The sequence below is a fragment of the Mesocricetus auratus genome, unplaced genomic scaffold (assembly GCF_017639785.1).
Source record: "Mesocricetus auratus isolate SY011 unplaced genomic scaffold, BCM_Maur_2.0 Super-Scaffold_100008, whole genome shotgun sequence".
Taxonomy (NCBI): domain Eukaryota; kingdom Metazoa; phylum Chordata; class Mammalia; order Rodentia; family Cricetidae; genus Mesocricetus; species Mesocricetus auratus.
This window is the reverse complement of record NW_024429192.1, coordinates 57,725,122-57,745,105: the sequence shown is the minus strand read 5'-3', so window position 1 is coordinate 57,745,105 and position 19,984 is coordinate 57,725,122. Positions and strand designations below refer to the sequence as shown.

At 42.1% G+C, this 19,984-nt stretch overlaps 1 protein-coding gene across 1 annotated transcript in view; it reads left to right on the top strand.

Moving 5' to 3' along the window:
- The first annotated feature begins 1,005 nt into the window (after positions 1 to 1,005).
- Positions 1,006 to 19,984, top strand: part of Snx4 (sorting nexin 4) — a 47,274-nt gene continuing 28,295 nt past the window's right edge. The window contains 6 exon segments of the mRNA XM_040750890.1: positions 1,006 to 1,080; positions 1,082 to 1,162; positions 8,307 to 8,428; positions 10,875 to 11,010; positions 12,398 to 12,547; positions 13,923 to 13,970. Coding sequence (XP_040606824.1) covers positions 1,021 to 1,080; positions 1,082 to 1,162; positions 8,307 to 8,428; positions 10,875 to 11,010; positions 12,398 to 12,547; positions 13,923 to 13,970 — 597 coding nt within the window. The 5' untranslated portion in view covers positions 1,006 to 1,020.

The following is a 19,984-nucleotide window of genomic DNA, read 5'->3' as shown; positions in this document are numbered from 1 at the left end:
AAACCACATCTTGGGTTGACACACTTCAGTAAGCAAGAACCGTTGGCCAGAAGCAGAACTACAGAAGACAAAGAGGAAGGTTACAAAGATTAGAGAATTTCCCAGAACTGTGGACTATGATGGACTAGGTCTTGGCAGGCGGTGCTTTCTGCATGCTGAGGTCCTATATTTTTGGCTACAGCCAGTGAGCATTTCTCTTCAGGTCACCGCGGTGAATCTTGTCAAGGGGTAGGTTCAGGAAATTACAGGAGACTTTTGTAGAAAATTATCATGTCTCCAGTGCTTCAGTGCCTGAGGCTTTAAACACCTACCCAGCCAGTCTTCACCTCCCTCAAAGCTTCAAGCGTTATCTTTTGCTGAGTGTGTTACTCAACTCAACCCTCTGTAAGTTAATCATTGATGCCGCTCTGGTCTGCGTGGGAAAGCAGAACTGTTAATGTAAGGCAAGGGCGACGGCCAGGAGATGACGAGCTTTCCTTCCTTTTGAATGACACATTTACTCGAAGGGACTCCCAATATTAGCGATTTATTTATTCTCTCTTTCTTTTTGGTTTTTCGAGACAGGGTTTCTCTGTGTAGCCCTGGCTGTTCTGGAACTTGCTCTGTACACCAGAACAGCACCAAACTCAGAGATCTGCCTGCCTCTGCCCTCAGAGTGCCGGGATTAAAGGCGCGCGCCACCACAGCCCGACTATTATTTCAGCATTTATTTCTTGAATTCACTTGACCTTCGTTTCTTTCTTTTTTTTTTTTTTTATGTCTTCACAGGTTCTCCCAGATTCCCAGTTTCGTAGCTGACCGGTCCCTCTGCTGATTCCCCTTTGCTTTCCCTTACTTCCCTTAATCTCAAATCCTGGCTGTTGGTCCAGCCTTCTGGATTCTCCTCTGCCTGGGAGGAGCTTCTGTGGACGGGGGCGGGGCCACGAGAGGGAGGGGCGGGACTGCAGGAAGCAGCGGGCGGGGCGGCCGCAAGTCAGGTACGGCGCAGGCGCACTGGACTCGCGGTGCCGAACTGCAGCTATGGAGCAGGCAGCTCCGGATCCCGACAGGCAGTTGCAGCCTGCACCCGTGGAGTCGCTGGGGGGGCCCTGGCGCCGTGCTGGAAGCCGCGGTCGGTGAGGAGACCGAGGGCACCCGGGAAGACAGCGCCGGGGTCCACACGGTGAGGAGAGGGGCGGCAGAGGCTTCGGGCCTGGGGCCGGGCCTTGCGGGCCGGGCCGGGCTGCCCTGGCTGGGACTGGTGGGCGCGGCCCCCGAGGCCGGAGGGTGACCCGAAGCTGAGTGGAAATGGACCCGCAGGCGCGGGGTACGGGAGGAGGGTTGTCAGTGGGCGCGGCCCCCGGGATCCGGCCACGAAGAGGCTCGCCGCTGTTTCCGGCGGGCCGAGGGGGTCGCTGGGAGGCGGCTACACCCAGGGTGAGCGGGGAGTGTGCGCAGTAAGGGGGGCTTGGCCTGTTTCCCTGTCGGGAAATGGACTTCAGCGTCACGTTAAAGAGAAGGGACAGCCGAGGAAACATTTGTTGCACTCTACTTGGCCGTGTTTCCCCTGGATGCGGATCTGTCCCCCTCCCCACGTCATGGCTCTGGAAGTCCCCTCAGTACCCCGCCTTTTAACTGAGGAGGGTGGGGGCTGCGGCGCATCCCTCCCGAAGGGCCGTCACAGATTTGTAGACTCTGAGAAGCTAGGGAGGACTCCCTGCCCGGAGGCTCGATCCTCTCTCTGTGCATGGCCTCTCCAGCCCTGTCGCTGCTGCGGCTCGGCTCCTGTCTCTTCCCGGTTTTTTTTTTTTTTTACCCAGCCCCACCCCCAACAGGTGTCCTTGCTAGGCCAGTTTTAAGTTCACCTTAAAATGAAAAGGGGGACGGGAAGATTATACCATATATTCTCACATTCAGACTTGTACCTTATCAACAGTGGTTTATGTTATACCCGTCGAGCCCAGATTGGCACCCAAAGTCCATAGTTCACTCTTGGTGACCAACATTCTGTGGGTTGGGAATATGTATAATGACGTGACCCACCGTATGCTGTGGTACAAACACACTCCTTTCACTGTCCTAAAAGCCCCGGGATTTGCCTGTTCTTCACTCCCTCCCCCATTGGTCTTTTTCTTTTGTTTTTCATCGTTTTCACTTTTTCCCTTTTTCAGGAATGTCATGTATGTCGCAATCATATAATGTGTAGTCTTTTTTTTTTTTTTAAGCATTGTCTCATTTGTAGCCATAGCTGGCCTGGAATGCATAGAGATCTGTCTCTCAAAATTAAAGGCATGCTTGGCTAATACATGGTTTTGATATTAGTCTCTTAATTTTTTTTCTTTCTTTTTTCTGAGACAGTTTCTCTGTAGCTTTGGAGCCTATCCTGGAACTCACTTTGTAGACCAGGCTGGCCTCGAACTCACAGAGATCCTCCTGTCTCTGCCTCCCGAGTGCTGGATTAAAGGTGAGCACCACCACTGATCGGCTAGCTTCTTTTTTATTATAAGTGTCCTTATGTGGGTATGACTTTCTGAGTATGGGTGTGGCTTTCTGCAGGTATAGTCAGAGGAGCTGCCTGACATGGGTTCTTGGAACTGAACTTGGGTTTTTATAAGAACAGTATGTGCTCAAGATTATGTGACTTTTTTTTGTTTTTGTTTTTTCGAGGTAGGGTTTAAGATTATGTGACTTTTTGTATGTGAGTGTTTTGCCTGAATTCATGTGTTTGTGCGCATGTGTACACACCGTGTGGGAGTCTGTGGAGGTCAAAAGAGGATGTGGAGGTAGGGATGGTTATGAGCCACAATGTGGATGCTGGGAACAGAACCTGGGCCTCCTGCAAGACCACATCTCTCCAGCCAGATTTAGACTATTCTCATATGTGTTTGTGTTTTGACAAGGTTTCATGTAGTTCCAGTGGTGGCCTGGAACTCCTTCCTGATCTTGGATTGCAGGCAACTGCCCTGAAGTTTTGGCAGGCCTCCTCCTTCTTCCTCCCAAGTGATGGGGTTACAGGTGTGAGCTGCCACACCTTCCTTTACCTGATGATGTGACTCTAAGTGTCGCTAAAATAGTGTATTCCTTAGTTTTACCTGATTCTGGGGTTTCATAAGTGAAATATTTTCTGTATGGCTTCTTTCTTTTAGGAGTTATCTCAAAAGTGTCTTAGCCCGTTTATTTTCATATAGTCTTTGTGTGTGTGTGTGTGTGTGTGTGTGTGTGTGTGTGTGTGTGTGTGTAGTCCACAGTTGGTTTATGTCTTCTGCTTATGGATAGTTGTGTAATGAAAATTTCACGGTTTTAAAGAGTTATTATTACCATGAACTTCAGTCTTAAATACCTCTTATTGCAAGGTGTCCAAGATTTTAGTCTAAATTTAACAGTGGAATTGCAGAATTATAGGGTGGTAGTTTGTTTAGCCCTAGCAGTTAGTGCTAGATCGTTTCCTCAGTGTTTTTTCAACTTATGCTCCCATCAGTAGTGCCAGATGTGTCTTTATGAGTACTGGATGTTTTCAGGGTTTAAAGTGTTTTCCAAACTTGTGGTTATGTCCCCACCTCCACCGCTTTGCTGGCTCTGGGATTGAACCCAGAGCCTCACACATGCTAGGCAAATGCTTTGCTGATTTATCATGATGATAAAATTTTGTTATTTTGTCAGCATACTTAGATATTTAATTAATATGAACTTGCAGTATAGAATCTAAAATTCATTTGTTTGTGTTAATTTGTGTGTACATGTTCATTTATTTATAGGTACATGCACATGTGTTTGTACCTTCTCGTGTGTGTGTGGGGGGGTGTCTGTGTGTCTATCTTTTGTTTTTCTGTCATTCTTTGGTCCCTTTTCATTGTCTAATAAGAAATCTTATCTCATTTCCTTTTATATTCTTACCCTGTAAGGAAGAACACATTTATTAAAACAAAACCCAAAAAAGACAAAAAGCTATAGTCAATCCCAGCAGTCAGGAGGCAGAGACAGGTGGATCTCTGTGAGTTTGAGGTCAACCTGGTCTACAAAGTGAATTTCAAGCTCGAAACAAAAACAAAAAAGTCCCCAAACAAACAATAGCAATAATTTAGAAAAGGAAAGAAACAGGAGAAGAATCTCTAAGAAAAGTAGTGTGTAGTTCTAGCAGAAGGGAAGGGAAACTGGAGAGAACAGAGGTAAGGACACTTCTTCTCCAGGTTGAAAGCTTCTGGGGAGTTAAGAGACTGACACAGGGGCTTGTGTTCACTGGGCATCGCTGCCTGAGGAATTCATAAGTGCTTGTTTTAAGGAAAAGTGCCCTAGGCTTGTGAGTGCTGGTGGAACCAGGAGAGTTGGCTCACCCAGTACTACACATTCTCCTGCATAATTGGCACCTTCCCCGATTGACAGTAGATCTAAGTGGAGCTCTGCAGATGAGGGTAATATAAAAAGGAAGAGACATTTTACAGGTACAGTCTTACAGCTTGGACTTTGTCTCCCAAAAGAACATGTATTAGAAGTTTGTTCCTGAGATTGTGGCGCTGTTTGGAGGTGATAGAACCTGAAAGGAGTAGCTAGATAAAGTCAAGTCATTGAGGCTATGCCCTTGAAGGCAACATTGACCTCTGTTTTAGTTACTTTTTTATTGCAATGATGAAATACCACAACCAAAACAACTTAAGGAAGAGTTTATGTTGGCTCACACTTCCAGAGAGTTAAGAGTCCATTATGGCAGGGAAGGTATGGCATAGTAGCAGAAGCAGGAAGCTGGCTGATCAAATTTTCATACACAGGAAGGAAGCAAAGAGAGAACAGGAAGTAGGATGAGGCTATAAATCCTTCCAAAGCCCACCTAAGTGATGGGCTTCCTCCAAAAGGCTCCACCTTACATGCCACCAGGTGTTAAAAAACATGCGCCTGTGGGGACATTTGTCATTCAATTATCACAGTACCCTATCACCCTTTCTCTCATCCCCCTACTCTCATTATGACGTGACTACACTCACCTCCCAGCCAATATATTGTGCCTTGCTACAGTCCCAAAGTAAGAGCAAGCTCATTAGTTTGAATCCTTCAAAGCTATGAGCCAAAATAAACCTTTCTTTTAGATTGACTCCTCAGATATTTAGCTTTAGTGACAGAATGCTGAATAATACATGCTTAGTTACAAGTGATACTTTTTAGGGGCTGGGAATATAGCTTGATTTGTAGAGTGCTTGTCTAGCATGCATGGAACCCTGTAAAGTAGACATGCTGGTACATGTGTGTAATCCCAGCATTCAGGATGTGGAGAAAGGAAAATCACATCATCCAGCTGTGTGTGGATGTTGCTGAGAATTGGAATCAGGGCCCCGTATATTCTAGACAAGTGCTGTACTGCTCATCTTTATTCCAGCCCTTAACGCACTTAATATCTGGCTAGGCAGGGTGGCTCATGTTAAGCCCAGAACTCAGGAGGCAGAGGCAGACATCTCTGTAAGTTCAAGGTCAGCCTAGTTTGCAGAACAAGTTGCAAGCCAGCCAGCACTACATAGTAAGACCCTGTCTCCAGAAACAAAAATCTTTATCAAGGGCGAAAATGTATTATAACCCCTTTTTAATGTTTTTTATTTGTTTGTTAATTTTGTTTTTCAAAACTGGATTTCTCTGTATGTCCCTGGTTGTCCCGGAACTCACTCTGTAGGACTCGGAACAGGTATCTGCCTGCCTCTATCTCCTGAATGCTAGGATCAAAGGGTGTGTATGTGTGCGTGTGTTCAAGTCAGTAGTTTTGAGCCCTTGAGAGGATTATGGACCGTCAGTGAGAAGTGTTTACTACTCTCTTTCACTTCCCAGCCCTGAGGTAAATGATAGTGTTGGACTACAGCTCCCTCACTACAGTGTACTTCTTGCTATGGGACAGGAACAGTGCAGTCAATCAGTCATGGACTAGAATTTCCAAATAACCCTTGTTGTGTGTTGATTATCTTAAGAGCTTGCTAACACTAGTCCATTTCTGATCAGTAGAGTTGTAGCTCCCAGGAACCCATTTTAGTCACAGAGGCATCTCCCCTAGAAAGGAGATATGAGGATGCACACAGCTCAATAAAAGCACAGTGATTAGCTTTAGGTGTGGCAGGTTACTTAACTTTTAAATGCTTATGTGCTAAGTACGCATTAATTTTCATCATCAGAAAAACCTAAACCTACAAGTATTGGGTAATAGATACTAGTGAGCTTTTGCTGTGTGCCAGGCAACACAATTCTTTGTACATATTTGTTTTTGAGATCATACAGTGCAGTCTTGGCTAGCCTTGAACTTCATGGTTCTCCTGCTCCTGTCTTTCCCTGGCATTATTATAACCATGCACCACCATGCTAGTCCAGAATTATTTATTTTTAAACAGCACAGCAAAACCATCTCTTTTAATGTATTTCTTTGAAAGTTAACAGGTGAACACAATAATGAGTTTCATTATTGTGGTTTTCCGTGTGTGCTTATTTTTGTTCTAATATACCCATTCCCTGCAGCCTCTCCATAGAGGATCTGCTTTTTTAAAAGGGGGTTGCCCCCATGTGCACAGAAACAAAGGAGAACATCAGGTGCCCTGTAGATATACACAAACATGCCTCTTGTCTCACAAGTGCTGGCATTAAAGTTGTGTGCCACCACTGCCTGGCCTCTGTGGCTAACTAGTGTGGCTAGCTCTGTGCTCTGATCCTCAGGCAAGCTGTATTTGCTAGATCATAAACAAAATATCACCACATTTCTCCTTTTTTGTCTAAAATAAAAATAAAGTTTGTAACTAACATAAGAAAAACTACATACAATAAAACTACATACAATACCCAGCACTCGGGAGGCAGAGGCAGGCGGATCTCTGTGAGTTCGAGGCCGGGCTGGACCGATAGCCTCCAAAACAATACAGAGAAACCCTGTCTCGTAAAAACAAACAAACAAACAAACAAACAAAAACTACATACAATATATGCAGGCAGTAAGTACATCAGCAATGTCTAATCGATTACCAGTTGCAAAATTCAGAGGAAATACTTCATGTCTGTGCTATCTTGATGAGTCTAAAAGGTTGTTTCCACGCCACTATTTCTACTCCATTGTTCAGTGGTCTTAGCCTCTTCTTTCCACCAGGTCCTCCCTTGTAATTGTGGACCAGGCTTCAAGACTACTGTAACCAAGTCTCTCCAGTCTTAGGGTTAATTCTATTCTCCGAGTTTAACATCTGCTTTATAAATGGTGAATGTATGCCATATGAGACTATGGCTTCCTTGAATCTCTTTAAATCTAACATTGCCACAGGAGTCCAGTCAGCTCTTACAGAGCCTGTGTCTGGCAATTCCTGTAAAATTACTGGATATAGTAAGGTTAGTTGTTTGAAAACCTTAGGTTGTTCCTTTCTGTCTAACCTTATAATGCAATGTTGAATTGATTCTCCTTTAAATTACTTTGTCTAGGTTTGAATAGCTCTGTGATCTCTTTTATTAAGTTTCTCTAAGGCCTGTATCTTGGCACTCATATCACCAATTTTTTCTTTTTGAGACAGCCCTGGCTGTCCTGGAACTTGATGTGTAGACCAAGCTGGCCTCGAACTCACAGAGATCCGCCTGCCTCTGCCTCCCGAGTGCTGGGATTAAAGATGTGTGCTACCACTGCCTGGTCCAAACAACTTTTTAAGAGATAAACCAAGAATTATCAAAATGACAACAAGGATTATCAAAATGATAATTAACAGTATGTCGAGTCCTGGTTAAGTTGCTTACATGAAATGTTGGAATTGTAATAAATGTAAAGTATCTATTAAAATATCTTTCAAGAAGTTGATGTACTATACTGTGTTGATACAGAGAAGTTGTCACTTGCTGTTGTCATTTAGTAACCCATAACAACTTGGAAAATATATTTATGTGTGTTTGTGTGGTGTTTATGTAAAGAGTCTCTTACAGTTCTCCAATGTATAGGCTGGGAGAGTTTTCCCATGAGTACCTGGGAGTTCTCTTGTCATGACCTCCTGTGATACCATAGAAGGGACATTGGAGTTAAAGATGTATGCTGCTCATCAGCTTTTATAGAGGACCTGAGCTTTCAAACTCAACTCCTCATGCCTGCATGTCAAGCACTTTACCCATTGAGCCGTTGTCCCAGCTCCCAAACCATCTTGAAATATTTACAAGTGCTGGGTTTTATTAGTATGCCCATGGGTTTTCAATAACATTTTCACTAGCATATAATAATTGCACAAAATAATGGATTTTTTTGTATTGTCATGTATGACTGTAGTAGCCTTTGATCATATTCACCTTCCTATTACCTTCATTAAAGTCACCTAAAGGGCGTTATTGTTTCATGTACTTTTGTCCAGATGACGGGAAATGATCTTTGGTTGAAGAAAATAGAGATCAGTGTTTCCGAAGCAGAAAAGAGAACTGGAAGAAACGCTGTGAACATGCAAGAAACATACACTGCTTACCTCATTGAGACACGGTGGGTTGCAGGGTGGCTAAACTTTAGATGGGAAGGGTTTTCTGGCAGCCATTGTGTGTGGCCAACAGTTCACTAGAGGGAGGTTGAATCACTAAATTCCTTCAGTGGCTTGGGGTATGTTTCAAGATGAAAGCATGGGAATTTGTCCTTTAGAACATGTAGTGATGTGTTGGGATGCAGTATATTATTAAATTTGTCTAGTTTGGAAGGCAAGGCCAATGAAAACATTTGTAAGTTAGGACAAAATTAATGTTTCATGTTGAAGTTGGAAATCTGAAGTTGGTTTTAGTAGTTGATTAATGCCTCTCTAAACTGGACTGTGATCTAATATTCTTGTGTTTTTGCCATGGGAGCCATTTGTATGTTTTATATTTCATATTGTATTTCCTTTTTATTAATATATAATTAATAATCTTAGTGGCAAGCTTAATATATTTGATTTATTTATTTATTTGTTGCTTTTTGGGACAGAGTCTCTGTAGCCGTGGTTGTCTTGGAACTCACAGAGATCTACCTATCCCTGCATCTGCATCTGTGCCCCCATGTCCAGCCTTTTGTATATATTTACTACTTACATATAGGGCTTGGTAGTACACAACTATAATACTAGCACTAAGAGCAGGAGGAGCAGGAGCTTAAGGCCAGCCTGGGCTATATAGTAAAACCCTGTCTCAAAATGATAATAATGAAAACAGTAATTGCTAAAGGCCAGTATGTAGGCCTAGAGAGATGACTTCATAGTTAAGAGCATACAGTATTCTTGCAGAGGACCAGAGTTTGATCGCCAGCATCCACATCAGACATCTCACAGTTGCCTGTAACTCCAGCCTCTGGGGACATCTGCACTCACATGGCAGTTACACACAAAGACACATATAGTTAAGAATAATAAAATAAATCTTTTAAAAATTTTATTTATTCTGTATATACTGTTATGCCTACATGTCAGAAGAGGGCACCAGACCACATTATAGATGGTTGTGAGCCAACATGTGGTTGCTGGAAATTGAACTCAGGACTCTGGAAGAGCAGTTTGTGCTCTTAACCTCTGAACAAATCTCTCCAGCCCCAATAAAATAAAGCTTATAAAAAAGGACAGTAGCGTACTGTAAATCTAGTTACTCAGGAGGCAAAGGCAAGAAAATCTTTCTTCTCTCTTTCTCTCACTAACCTGGGCTTCTTAGGTTGCCAGCCCATCCAGAAGGATCTCTTGACTATAGGAGTTTGAGGCCACCTAGGCCAGCATGGTAAAATCCACCTAAAAACCAGAACAGAGAAGTCGTGCTGTGCTGAGCCTGATGTAATTAGAAGCACTTCTCTAAAGACTGACTGACCCAAGGCTAACTTAGCTTCTCTGTCACTGTGTCCTGATGGACAGATGCACATTGTGGTCGCATGTGCATTTCTTAGAGGGCACAGAAGTTGTTGTCAAGCCAATAATTGGAAATAAGGAGGTCTTGATAATGCTTCAAATTTTTCTGCTGTTGGGCATGGTGGCACACTCCTTTAATCTTTAAACTCAGGCAGGTGGATCTCTGCAGTTCCAGGGCAGGCTGGTCTATATAGCCAATCCAGACCAGTCAGAACTGCATAGTAAGACCCCCATCTTAAATAACAACAGCAAAAATCAAAACCCTTGTTCATGATAGTAGCAGGAATCTAGTGCTTTACAATAGTCTTCACATGTTCTTTACCTGACTTCCTCCCAACTGCAGTTTGGACTTTTATGTAGGTAAAGTGTGAGTGCCTGACAGCTCTGTAAAGGAAAAAAAGAGCCATGAGTTGTGAGCTTTCTTCCTTGCCCTTCAAACTGACTGAGTTTGCTCTTGTGGATCTCCTGGTATTCAGATTCATTTCGTTGACCCATACCCTGAACTCAGGCTTTCTGGTATCTTGATCTTTGAGAAGAAATTGTTCCCTCATTGTGGTGCTACTAAAGTTACCTTTTAAGTAATGAATGTAGTAAAACCAATTCTATACTGTGGCTTTTAGAATGTTTCTTTTTCTTTCTTTTTAACATTTATTTATTTATTTATACAGTGTTCTGTGTGCATGTATACCTGCATGCCAAAAGAGGGCACTAGATCTCATTATAGATGGTTGTGTAAGCACCATGTGGTTGCTGGGAGTTGAACTCAAAACTTCTGGAAAAGGAGCCAATGCTCTTAATCACTGAGCCATCTCTCCAGCTAGAATGTTTCTAATATAGTGACTTCTCATGAGTTCAGATGAGTTTTCTATAACAGAAGGAAAGTAGTTGGGTGAGAACTTTGGACTCCAATAGATCTGAGTGCACAACACAGAGTGTGTATTTGTAGGCAGAGCACAACTGCATCCCCATCTGTAAAATGGGCACAGGAAATAGGCTTCCCAGGGTTAGACAGTTTTGAAGGAGGTGGTTTTATGTGTTCTGTTTGAATAGAAATTCTCTTTGATTCCTTTTCAGGTCAGTTGAACGTGCTGACGGTCAGAGTGTCCTCACAGACTCACTATGGAGGCGGTACAGTGAGTTTGAGTTGTTGAGAAACTACCTTCTAGTTTACTACCCCCATGTTGTTGTGCCACCTCTTCCAGAAAAGCGGGTAAGGTAGAGCAGTAGCAATTGAGAACTACCTGGAATTTATTTGTTTTCCTTTTTCTTTTTGCTTTTCGAGACAGGGTTTCTCTGTGTAGTAGCCCTGACTATCCTGGAACTTGCTATGTAGACTAGGCTGGCCTCGAACTTAGAGATCCACCTGCCTCTGCCTCCCATATATATGTATGTATGTATATATATGTATACTTTTTCTCCTAAATATATATATATATATATATATATATATATATATATATACACACACACATACAACTTGCTTGGTCTGTATAATGTTACTTGTATGTATATGATTTCAGGGTTGACCACTTGGTACCTCTTCCAAGGACTATTTCTCCCACTTTGAGCATTCATTAGTTTCCCATAAGATGTCCCTCGTCTAGCTGGGCGGTGGTGGCGCACACCTTTAATCCCAGCACTAGGGAGGCAGAGGCAGGCAGATCTCTGTGAGTTTGAAGCTAGCCTGATCTACAAAAAGCTGTCTCAAAAAAAACAAAACAAAACAAAACAAAAAACAAAACCCACAACCAAAAATCAAAACAAAACAAAAAAAACAAGAAAAACAAACAAAACTTAAAAAGATAGGTGTTTTTGAAAACGACAAAAAAGTTGTCCTTCTATGCTAGCATGTGTGTTAGTGATGTCCTTGTGAAGGTCTTGTTTAGGCCGCCATGTTCATAGGTGTAGCTTCCCTGTTATTCCCAGGAGGTGTGATCTCACAGCAGACTCCCTGGTCCTCTGGCTCTCACAGTCTTTCCACCCCCTCTTCAAGGTATTCCCTGAGCCTCTGGGGTAAGATGCATCAGTTGGGGCTGGGCACTACAGGATTGCTTGTTCTCTGCATTTGATCAGTTGTGATTTTCCTCAGCCATCCCCTTTGTAAAGATAAGGTTCTTTTATGAATGTGTGCTGCATAGTTTGATATCACCTTGACACAAGCCAGAGTCATCTGAGAGGAGGGAGTCTCAGTTGAGAAAATTGAGCTCTACTCACACAGGCCTGTGGGACGTTTTCTTAATTATCGATTGAGATGGGATTGAGATGGAAGGGCCTAACCCATTGTGGGTGGTGCTGTCTCTGGACTGCTGGTCCTGGGTTCTATGAGAAAGCAGGCTGAGCAAGCCAGTAAGCAGCACCCCTCCGTGTCCTCTGCATCAACTCTTGCCTCCAGGTTCCTGCCATGCCTGATGTCCCTGTTCTGACTTCCTTTGATGATGAACAGTGATTTGGGAGTGTAAGCCAAATAAACCTTCCCTCCCAAGTCATTGTGGCCATGGTGTTTTGTCACAGCAATAGTAATCCTAGCTAAGACAGTGGGTAAGAGCTATACTTACCTGTGGTTGAGCCTGTTCCTAATGGTTGTTTTGTTTACCCAGGCAGAGTTCGTGTGGCATAAACTCTCTGCTGACAACATGGATCCAGACTTTGTGGAGAGACGACGGATAGGCTTAGAAAACTTTCTCTTGAGGGTTGCCTCACATCCTGTCCTTTGTAGAGACAAAATCTTCTATTTGTTTTTAACACAGGTATTTTTCTTTTAATTCATCTTTTAAAAAATGCTCATTTGAGTTAAGCTTTTAAAAAATTATAAAATGCTGATTCTTTTTTTTTTTTTTTTTGGTTTTTCGAGACAGGGTTTCTCTGTGGCTTTGGAGGCTGTCCTAGAACTAACTCTTGTAGACCAGGCTGTCCTCGAACTCACAGAGATCCGCCTGCCTCTGCCTCCCGAGTGCTGGGATTAAAGGCATGCGCCACCAACGCCCGGCTTAAAATGCTGATTCTTGAAACTCATTTGAATTAGCTTTTGGTAGACAGTTTATTGTGCTTGGTTAGTTTGAATTTGGGACTATTGGATTCTGTCATTAGCAGAGAGTGTGTGTGTGTGGGGCGAGGGGACATACATGTTATGGTGCACATGTGGAGGTCAGAGGATAGTATTGTAGAGTCTGTCTCTCCTTTACTGTTATGTGGGTTCTGGGAATTGATCCTAGATGCCAGGCTTACATTGGCAAATGCTTTACCTAAATACTGAGCCTTCTCACTAGCCCCATTGGTAGCTAAGCTTTTAAAAAGTATTGTCTATAGTCGATCGGGTGGTGGTGGTGGTGGCACATGCATTTAATCCCAGCATTTGGGAGGCAGAGGCAGGTGGATCTCTGTGAGTTTGAGGCCAGCCTGGTCTATAGAGTGAGTTCCAGGACAGCCAGGGCTGTTTCACAGAGAAACCCTTTCTCGGGGGGAAAAAGAGTATTATTTATTTAAGTTTATGTGTATGTATGTGCCTGAGTGTGTGTATGTGTGTGCCTGAGTGTGTGTATATGCACAACATGGGTGCAGAAGTCCATGGAGGTGAGAAACAGGCTTGGATCTCTGGAGTTACATGTAGTTGTGAACTACATTGTGGGTATTGGGAACTAAACCTGGGTCTTCTGCAAAAGCAGTAACTTCTTTACCACTGAGCCATCTCTCCAGCCTCATCATAGCTAAGATTTTTTTTTTTTTTTTTTTTTTTTTTGGTTTTTCGAGACAGTTTCTCTGTATTGTTTTGGAGGCTGTCCTGGAACTCACTCCCAAGTGCTGGGATTAAAGGTGTGTGCAACCAACACCCGGCTCATAGCTAAGACTTCTACACTTAAAGATACTGTGACTTTATGTCTGTTAGAATTGCCTAAATGAAAACTTAAAATTACTCTTCAGTGTTAGGAGGCTGGGTATCTAAAACCTTGGGTTGTGTCTTTTGGAGTTTCCATTGTATGTTTTGAAGTAAAGAGAATGGTTTTAGCCTCTCCCATGACACTTGAATTAAGAACAGAATGATACTCAGTTTATTCCATGTGGAATATTCTGTGTTGGTTGTTTGGCTTTGCAGTAATGATCTCTAAAACTGACTTTGGATTTTAGGAAGGCAACTGGAAGGAGACTGTGAATGAGACTGGATTCCAGTTGAAGGTAAGGATATTTGTAGGAATTAATTCTCCGTATCCCTTCCCAGGTCCCAGCATGGTAGCATACACTTAATGGAGGTGTGGCTATGTTTGAGCGAATGGTGGGAATCAGCTTTGCATATAACATCGTTGGCAGGGTGTTCAAGAAAACAACTCAGTTCACTTTTGATTTGTGTAATTTTAGTGCTGGTTGGGCTATAATGGGCAGTTTCTAAATCGTACCAGAAAATATTTTAAGTCAGTAATTTGAATTCAGTCTGTAGATTTTCCTACAGTATACTAGAACATCTACATTTTCATTTCCTTCAGTTCTACCTGACTACTTCACTTGTTCTCTGACTCCCACATTTGCTTACTCTGTGAGACAAGACACTTAGGGAAATCCACATTTGGCTTTTCCAACATTGGTAGACTTAGGGTGAGACCTTCGTTATGCTTCTGGAGTGTGAGACCTGGTAACTGGTTTGAAATGAAGTGGGAGTCGTGGTGAAATGGCTTCTGTTAGTGATGCAGGCTCATAGTCATTAACTTCAGTGTTTGCAAAAGATAATACTGCAGCTGGCGTCGGCGCACACCTTTAACCCCAGCACTTGGGAGGCAGAGGCAGGTGGATCTCTGTGAGTTTGAGGCCAGCTTGGTCTACAGAGCGAGTTCCAGGACAGCCTCCAAAACAATACAGAGAAAGTCTGTCTCGAAAAATCAAAAAAAAAAAAAAAAAAAAAAAAAAGAGAATACTGCCTGGAGATTGAGAAGCTCTGTGATGAAAAAACGGAGCTATCCAGATCTTCGTTAGGGAGAGCTAGCACAGGTAATTACAGACTTAAAAGGAATTGTCTGCTGTAAATTATGTGGGTGGTGTAGACAAATACAGCATAAGTTTGTAAAATACAGGGTGAATACTCAAAAATGAAAATTTGAAATATTATGAAATACTAAATATTTCAAAATTTGAAACATTTTAGTGGTATAATTTAGTTTTAGACTTAGGAATATTTTGTATTTCAGATTTTACTTAAAGGGATACTCACTCAGCTGACAAAGGTCTGAAGACATTGTAAAGACTCAAGCATTTCAGATAAGAGATGCTGAACCTATATTTAATATAAGATAGTAAATGATAGCCAGGAGTACTGGCACACACCTTTAATCCTAACATGTGAGTTCGAGGCCAGCCTGGTCTTCATAGTGAGTTCCAAGATAGCCAGAGCTACATAATGAGAGCCTCTCTTGAAAAACCTTAAAAAAATGGTAAATGATAAGTCAGTTCAGCACAGTACACCCAGACAAGAACAACAAACTATGTTCAGTAATTTAAAAACACCTCAGGTTGGTGAGAAATAGTGAAATCCCTTGAGAGGTACAGGCAGGAGGATTACAAGTTTAAGGTCATCCTGAGCTATGTAGCAAATTAGAGGATAGCCTGGGTTACCTGAAACTCAATGTTAAAACCAGCCAAACAAATAACAACTCCTGGAGCTTCAGACATTGGCATATAGGAATTTGAAATTCACAGGAAATAAACAGGGAATGTAAACCTGTGTCTGATTCTGCCATGAACTAACTCTAACTTGTCAAGAATTTTATTGGCAGATAACAATTTCTTGATTGTTAATTCAGCAGCTGATAGTGCTTAGAGGGAAGTTGTAACTTTAGTTTAGGGATGGATTTGAAATAATTCGAAACTTGTATAAAAACTCATATTTTGAGAGGGTTTTCTGATAAATATTCTAAGATGTCTTACAAGAAAATAAGGAAAGATGAGACTATTGTCAAATTATTTAGGTGGAATTTCTGTATATGAGAAGGTATTTAATCACTGATTTAGTCATTAGTCACTTTACTTATCTGTGCTTGTAATCAGTTTTATCCCTAGTTTGGTGATGTTGAGAAAACACCCAAGTTTGTTATTACAGAATACACTGTTTACAAGGTTCCTTAAATCTTACAGGTGTCTTTTAAAGCACTTAAGTAATGTTTATATTTGTATAGCCTTGTGGTTTAAAACTTGAGTTTTACTTTTACGAAATATTTGGAAGGTAATACTTAATATAATATATAAAATTAATAAATCAAAAAGTCACATGTTGAAAGGAGATATTTTAGAAACTTATTTATTGCTTATTCTATTAGGAATTCTTTGTTTCAAGTCTTTCTTCCATAAAGGAAATGAGATCTTTTTGAACAACCTCACAATGCACAGGTATACACATATGCATTCATATATGACCCTGTATACATACATTGATAGGTGTGTACATACACACACGTATTGTGTGATTTTTTTTTACTCTTTTGTCTTTTTGAGGGGCCCACTACCCAACTTCCAAATAAATCACACATGGAAGCTTATTCATAGTTTGGCTTGTTTCTTGTCAGTTTTTCTTGACTTACCCCATCTATCTTTTGCCTCTGGGCTTTTATCTTTCTCTTCTGTAAATCTTACTTTCACTCTTTGTCCATGACTGGATGGGTGTCCAGGTGACTGGGCCCTGATATCCTCCTCTCTTCATTCTCTTGCTCCTCCTCCTCTTTCTCGTTTCTTCTTCTGTTTATCCTCTCTTCCTGACAGCTCCACCTGTCCTTGCTCCTGCCTCCCTATTTGCCGTTCAGCTCTTTATTAGGACCATCAGGTGTTTAGACAGGCACAGTAACACAGAGTTAAACAAGTGCAGCATAAGCAAAAGTCACACACCTTAAAATAATATTCCAACACACACGGTCATATTTAATTTATATGAGGGTTGTACATCTAGCAATTATGGTTCAACTGATCACCAAAAGCTACAACTAGGCAACACTGAGTTCTGCAGTGTTCTAATGGATGTAACATGGTTTCCTGCTATACTTTTAGAAATACTTTGGTCCTCTCAAGACCTGCTTCATGTTTTGAGTATTTATATAAGTACTCATGGATGTAATTCTGTGGAAAGAGAGCAGAGGGTTTGTTCCTAGAATAATGAACACATAAAGTAGTTCACAGAGTGGAATGGTTTTCATTCGGTTAACTTCGTTGTGAGAATGCTCACTAGTGTGTGTGCCCAGGTCTTACTGAGTAGAGCTGGTTTAGGAGAATCTGGAACCTTCCTCTTGCTTGGAGGAAGGGTCATGCCTCAGCTAATCTCTGATTCCACATTCTGGGTACCTGCAGAATGTGATGGACTCACACTCCTGTAAGTGCTGTACAGGCTATGACTGACAAGTTCTTACAGAGTGTGTAATGTGGTTATAAGAGAGGGTAGGTCATTTAAAAAGATATTTGAAGCCAGGTCACAAGTAGTACACTGCTTTAATCCCAGCACTTGGGAGGCAGAGGCAGGCGGGTCTTTGTGAGTTCTTGGCCAGCCTGCTTGCTCTACAGAGTGAGTTTCAGGACAGTCAGAATGGTTATACTGAGAAACCCTGTGAAAAACAAAAGAAAAAAAGTTTTGGATAGTGGAAAGAAGCAAAGGAGATGTAGACTATGATTGTTGTTAATGAAACAGTAGGGTTTGTTTCTGGAATTACTTTAAGATGAGTGTAAGCCAGGCATTTGCTAGCAACACAAAACACACTTCTTCCCAAAAGGGAACAATAAGAAAATATTCTAAGGCACACATGAGGAGGAGTGGCCTGGGGACACAGACTCAGGTTGTGCTGTGGAGGATGCATGAACTTTATTGTCGCAGAACAAAAGGCAGTTGCACCTCAGTGCCTTTGTAAAACACATGGGTGGGAACAGCAGGTGGGCAGGTTACAGCAAAGCGAGGAGAGTGCTGCTGTAGGGCTCAGGTGCTTTTTGATGGCATTCTTAGCCTTCGGGTGGGTGGGCGCTAGAGGTCTGCTAAGAATCTATTCCAAGGGCTCTACCTGATAGTCAAAAGTTAGGTCAATTACCCTACCTGCTAATAAAGGGCTAATGAAGGGACCAAAAGTCCAAGACCATGTTAGCTGTCAACCTGGAGCATTCTAGCTCTGCACTCATGAAGTTCTCATCAATTTGCACAGTCTTCAACATAGAGCTGTGTTTTTCCCATCAGGGAACTCAGCTCTCATGGCTCACAGTTGTCATCCCAGCATTTGTGAGACTGAGGCAGGGTGATCATGAGTTCCAAACTACCCTGACTCAAGAAAAGTGTGCACAGAATTTATTATCCAGATGGACCCTTTGTGTAGTATAGGGTATACTGGGTACACAGTATACAGGGTACTGTTACTAAGACAAGGACAAGAGACACAAATTGGGACTATTTTGGGCAAAGTGGCTGAACAGTCTCCCTTGAAGAGATGATATTTGGGTTGAGATCTGAATGATAAGAGATCTGTGGTGGAGCCAGCCTTAAGGTCAGAAAAGAACCCCTTGTAAGGTTTAGGAGAAAAATGGAGAAAGCAGCTAAAAGTCTTGCCACGGCAGCCTTTGTACAGTTCCAGAGTCAATGTGCATTCAAATTGTGCTTTTTTTGTGAAACAAAAATGGACAGTCAAGAAACGGCATGATTTCAGATAATGCTGTTTTAGGGGAGAAAAGATAAGGTGCTGTAAACACTAGTAGGTTAGGGGCATCTTTGATGTTTGGAGCAGAGCATCTGAGTAGATGCAGAATAACCTGTGGGCTTTGCAGTGGGCTAGGAAACTCCAGAGAGTTGCCTTTGGAGAAGTCTCTGGTTTGGTCACATTTTAAGTATCTCCTTTTTGTGTGTGGTCTTAAAATGAGCAATGGGGATGGACCTAGTCTGCCAGACATGTTTGGTAAGGAAAGGTTTAAAAATAAAAAAAATTATAGGATAAGAAAGTGAGATTTGGGGAAATGGCTCAGAGGTTGGGAGTGCAGCTGTTCTTCCAGAGGTCCTGAGTTCAACTCCCAGCAACCACATGTTGGCTTACAGCCATCTGTGATGATATCTGGTGCCCTCTTCTGGCAGGCATACATTCAGGCAGAGCACTATTGTATACATAATAGATTAATAGTTCTTAAAAGAAGAGGAAAGAAAAAAAAAGGAGATTTGAAGCTGGGCATGGTAGTGCACACCTTTAATCCCATCATTTAGTAACCAGAGGCAGGTGAATCTTTGTGAGTTCAAAGCCAGCTTGGTCTACAGAGCGAATTCCAAGACAGCCAGGGCTACACAGAGAAACCCTGTCTCGAAAAACCAAACAGACAAAAGTGAGATTTGAGAAGACTGGAAAGATAGCTCAGTGATTAAGAGTCTGGCTGTTCTCAAAGAGGACTCAAGAACAGTAGCTCACAGCCATCTTTAGCCAGTTCCAGGAGATCAAGGCTACCTCCTGGCCTCCACAGGCATGTCATGCCAGACATACATGTAGAAAAAACACCCCCCCAGCATGAATAAAGAAATAAACGTGTCTGTTTATTTTAAAGTAAGATTTGAGGCTGAAGAGATGGCTTAGCAATTAAGAGCACTTGCTACTTTTGCAGAGGACTTAGGTTCTTTTCCCAGCTCCTACATGGTGGCTCACAACCATCCGTAACTCTACTTCAGTCTTCAGGCTTCTGGGCACCAGGCATGCATGTGTACAGTACATATGCGTATACACAGGCAAAACACTCATACACATGAAGTCAAAGGAATTAAATACTCCAGCTTTTCCAGTATTCATTGGCTAGCTGTGCAGATCCCTGGCTTCTGGAGTTGTGCGCACTGAATGTGTGGAGAGCTCATTTGTTATTTGTTCCTATTGTCTTGGTCAAGTAACTGGGATGTCCTGGTGGTTTTGGTTTACTTTGTTGTGTTAATTGAGAGTATTTGTAATTGTGGGTTGGAAATTGGGGTAATATAAACTGTCTTCATGAGGATAGAGATTTTTTAAAAAGGCCAAACTACATTTTGAAATTGATTTATAATCGAACTACTTTTTTGATGATTAATAATTCCTATGCCTTAGGCAAAAAAAAGTTTCTATTTTTTTAAAGATTTACTTTTTTAAGGTTTATATTTCTATTTTGTATGTTTGTACACCACGTACATAGCTAGTGCCCATGGTGCCTAGAAGAGGTCATAAGAACCTCTGGAATTGGTGTTA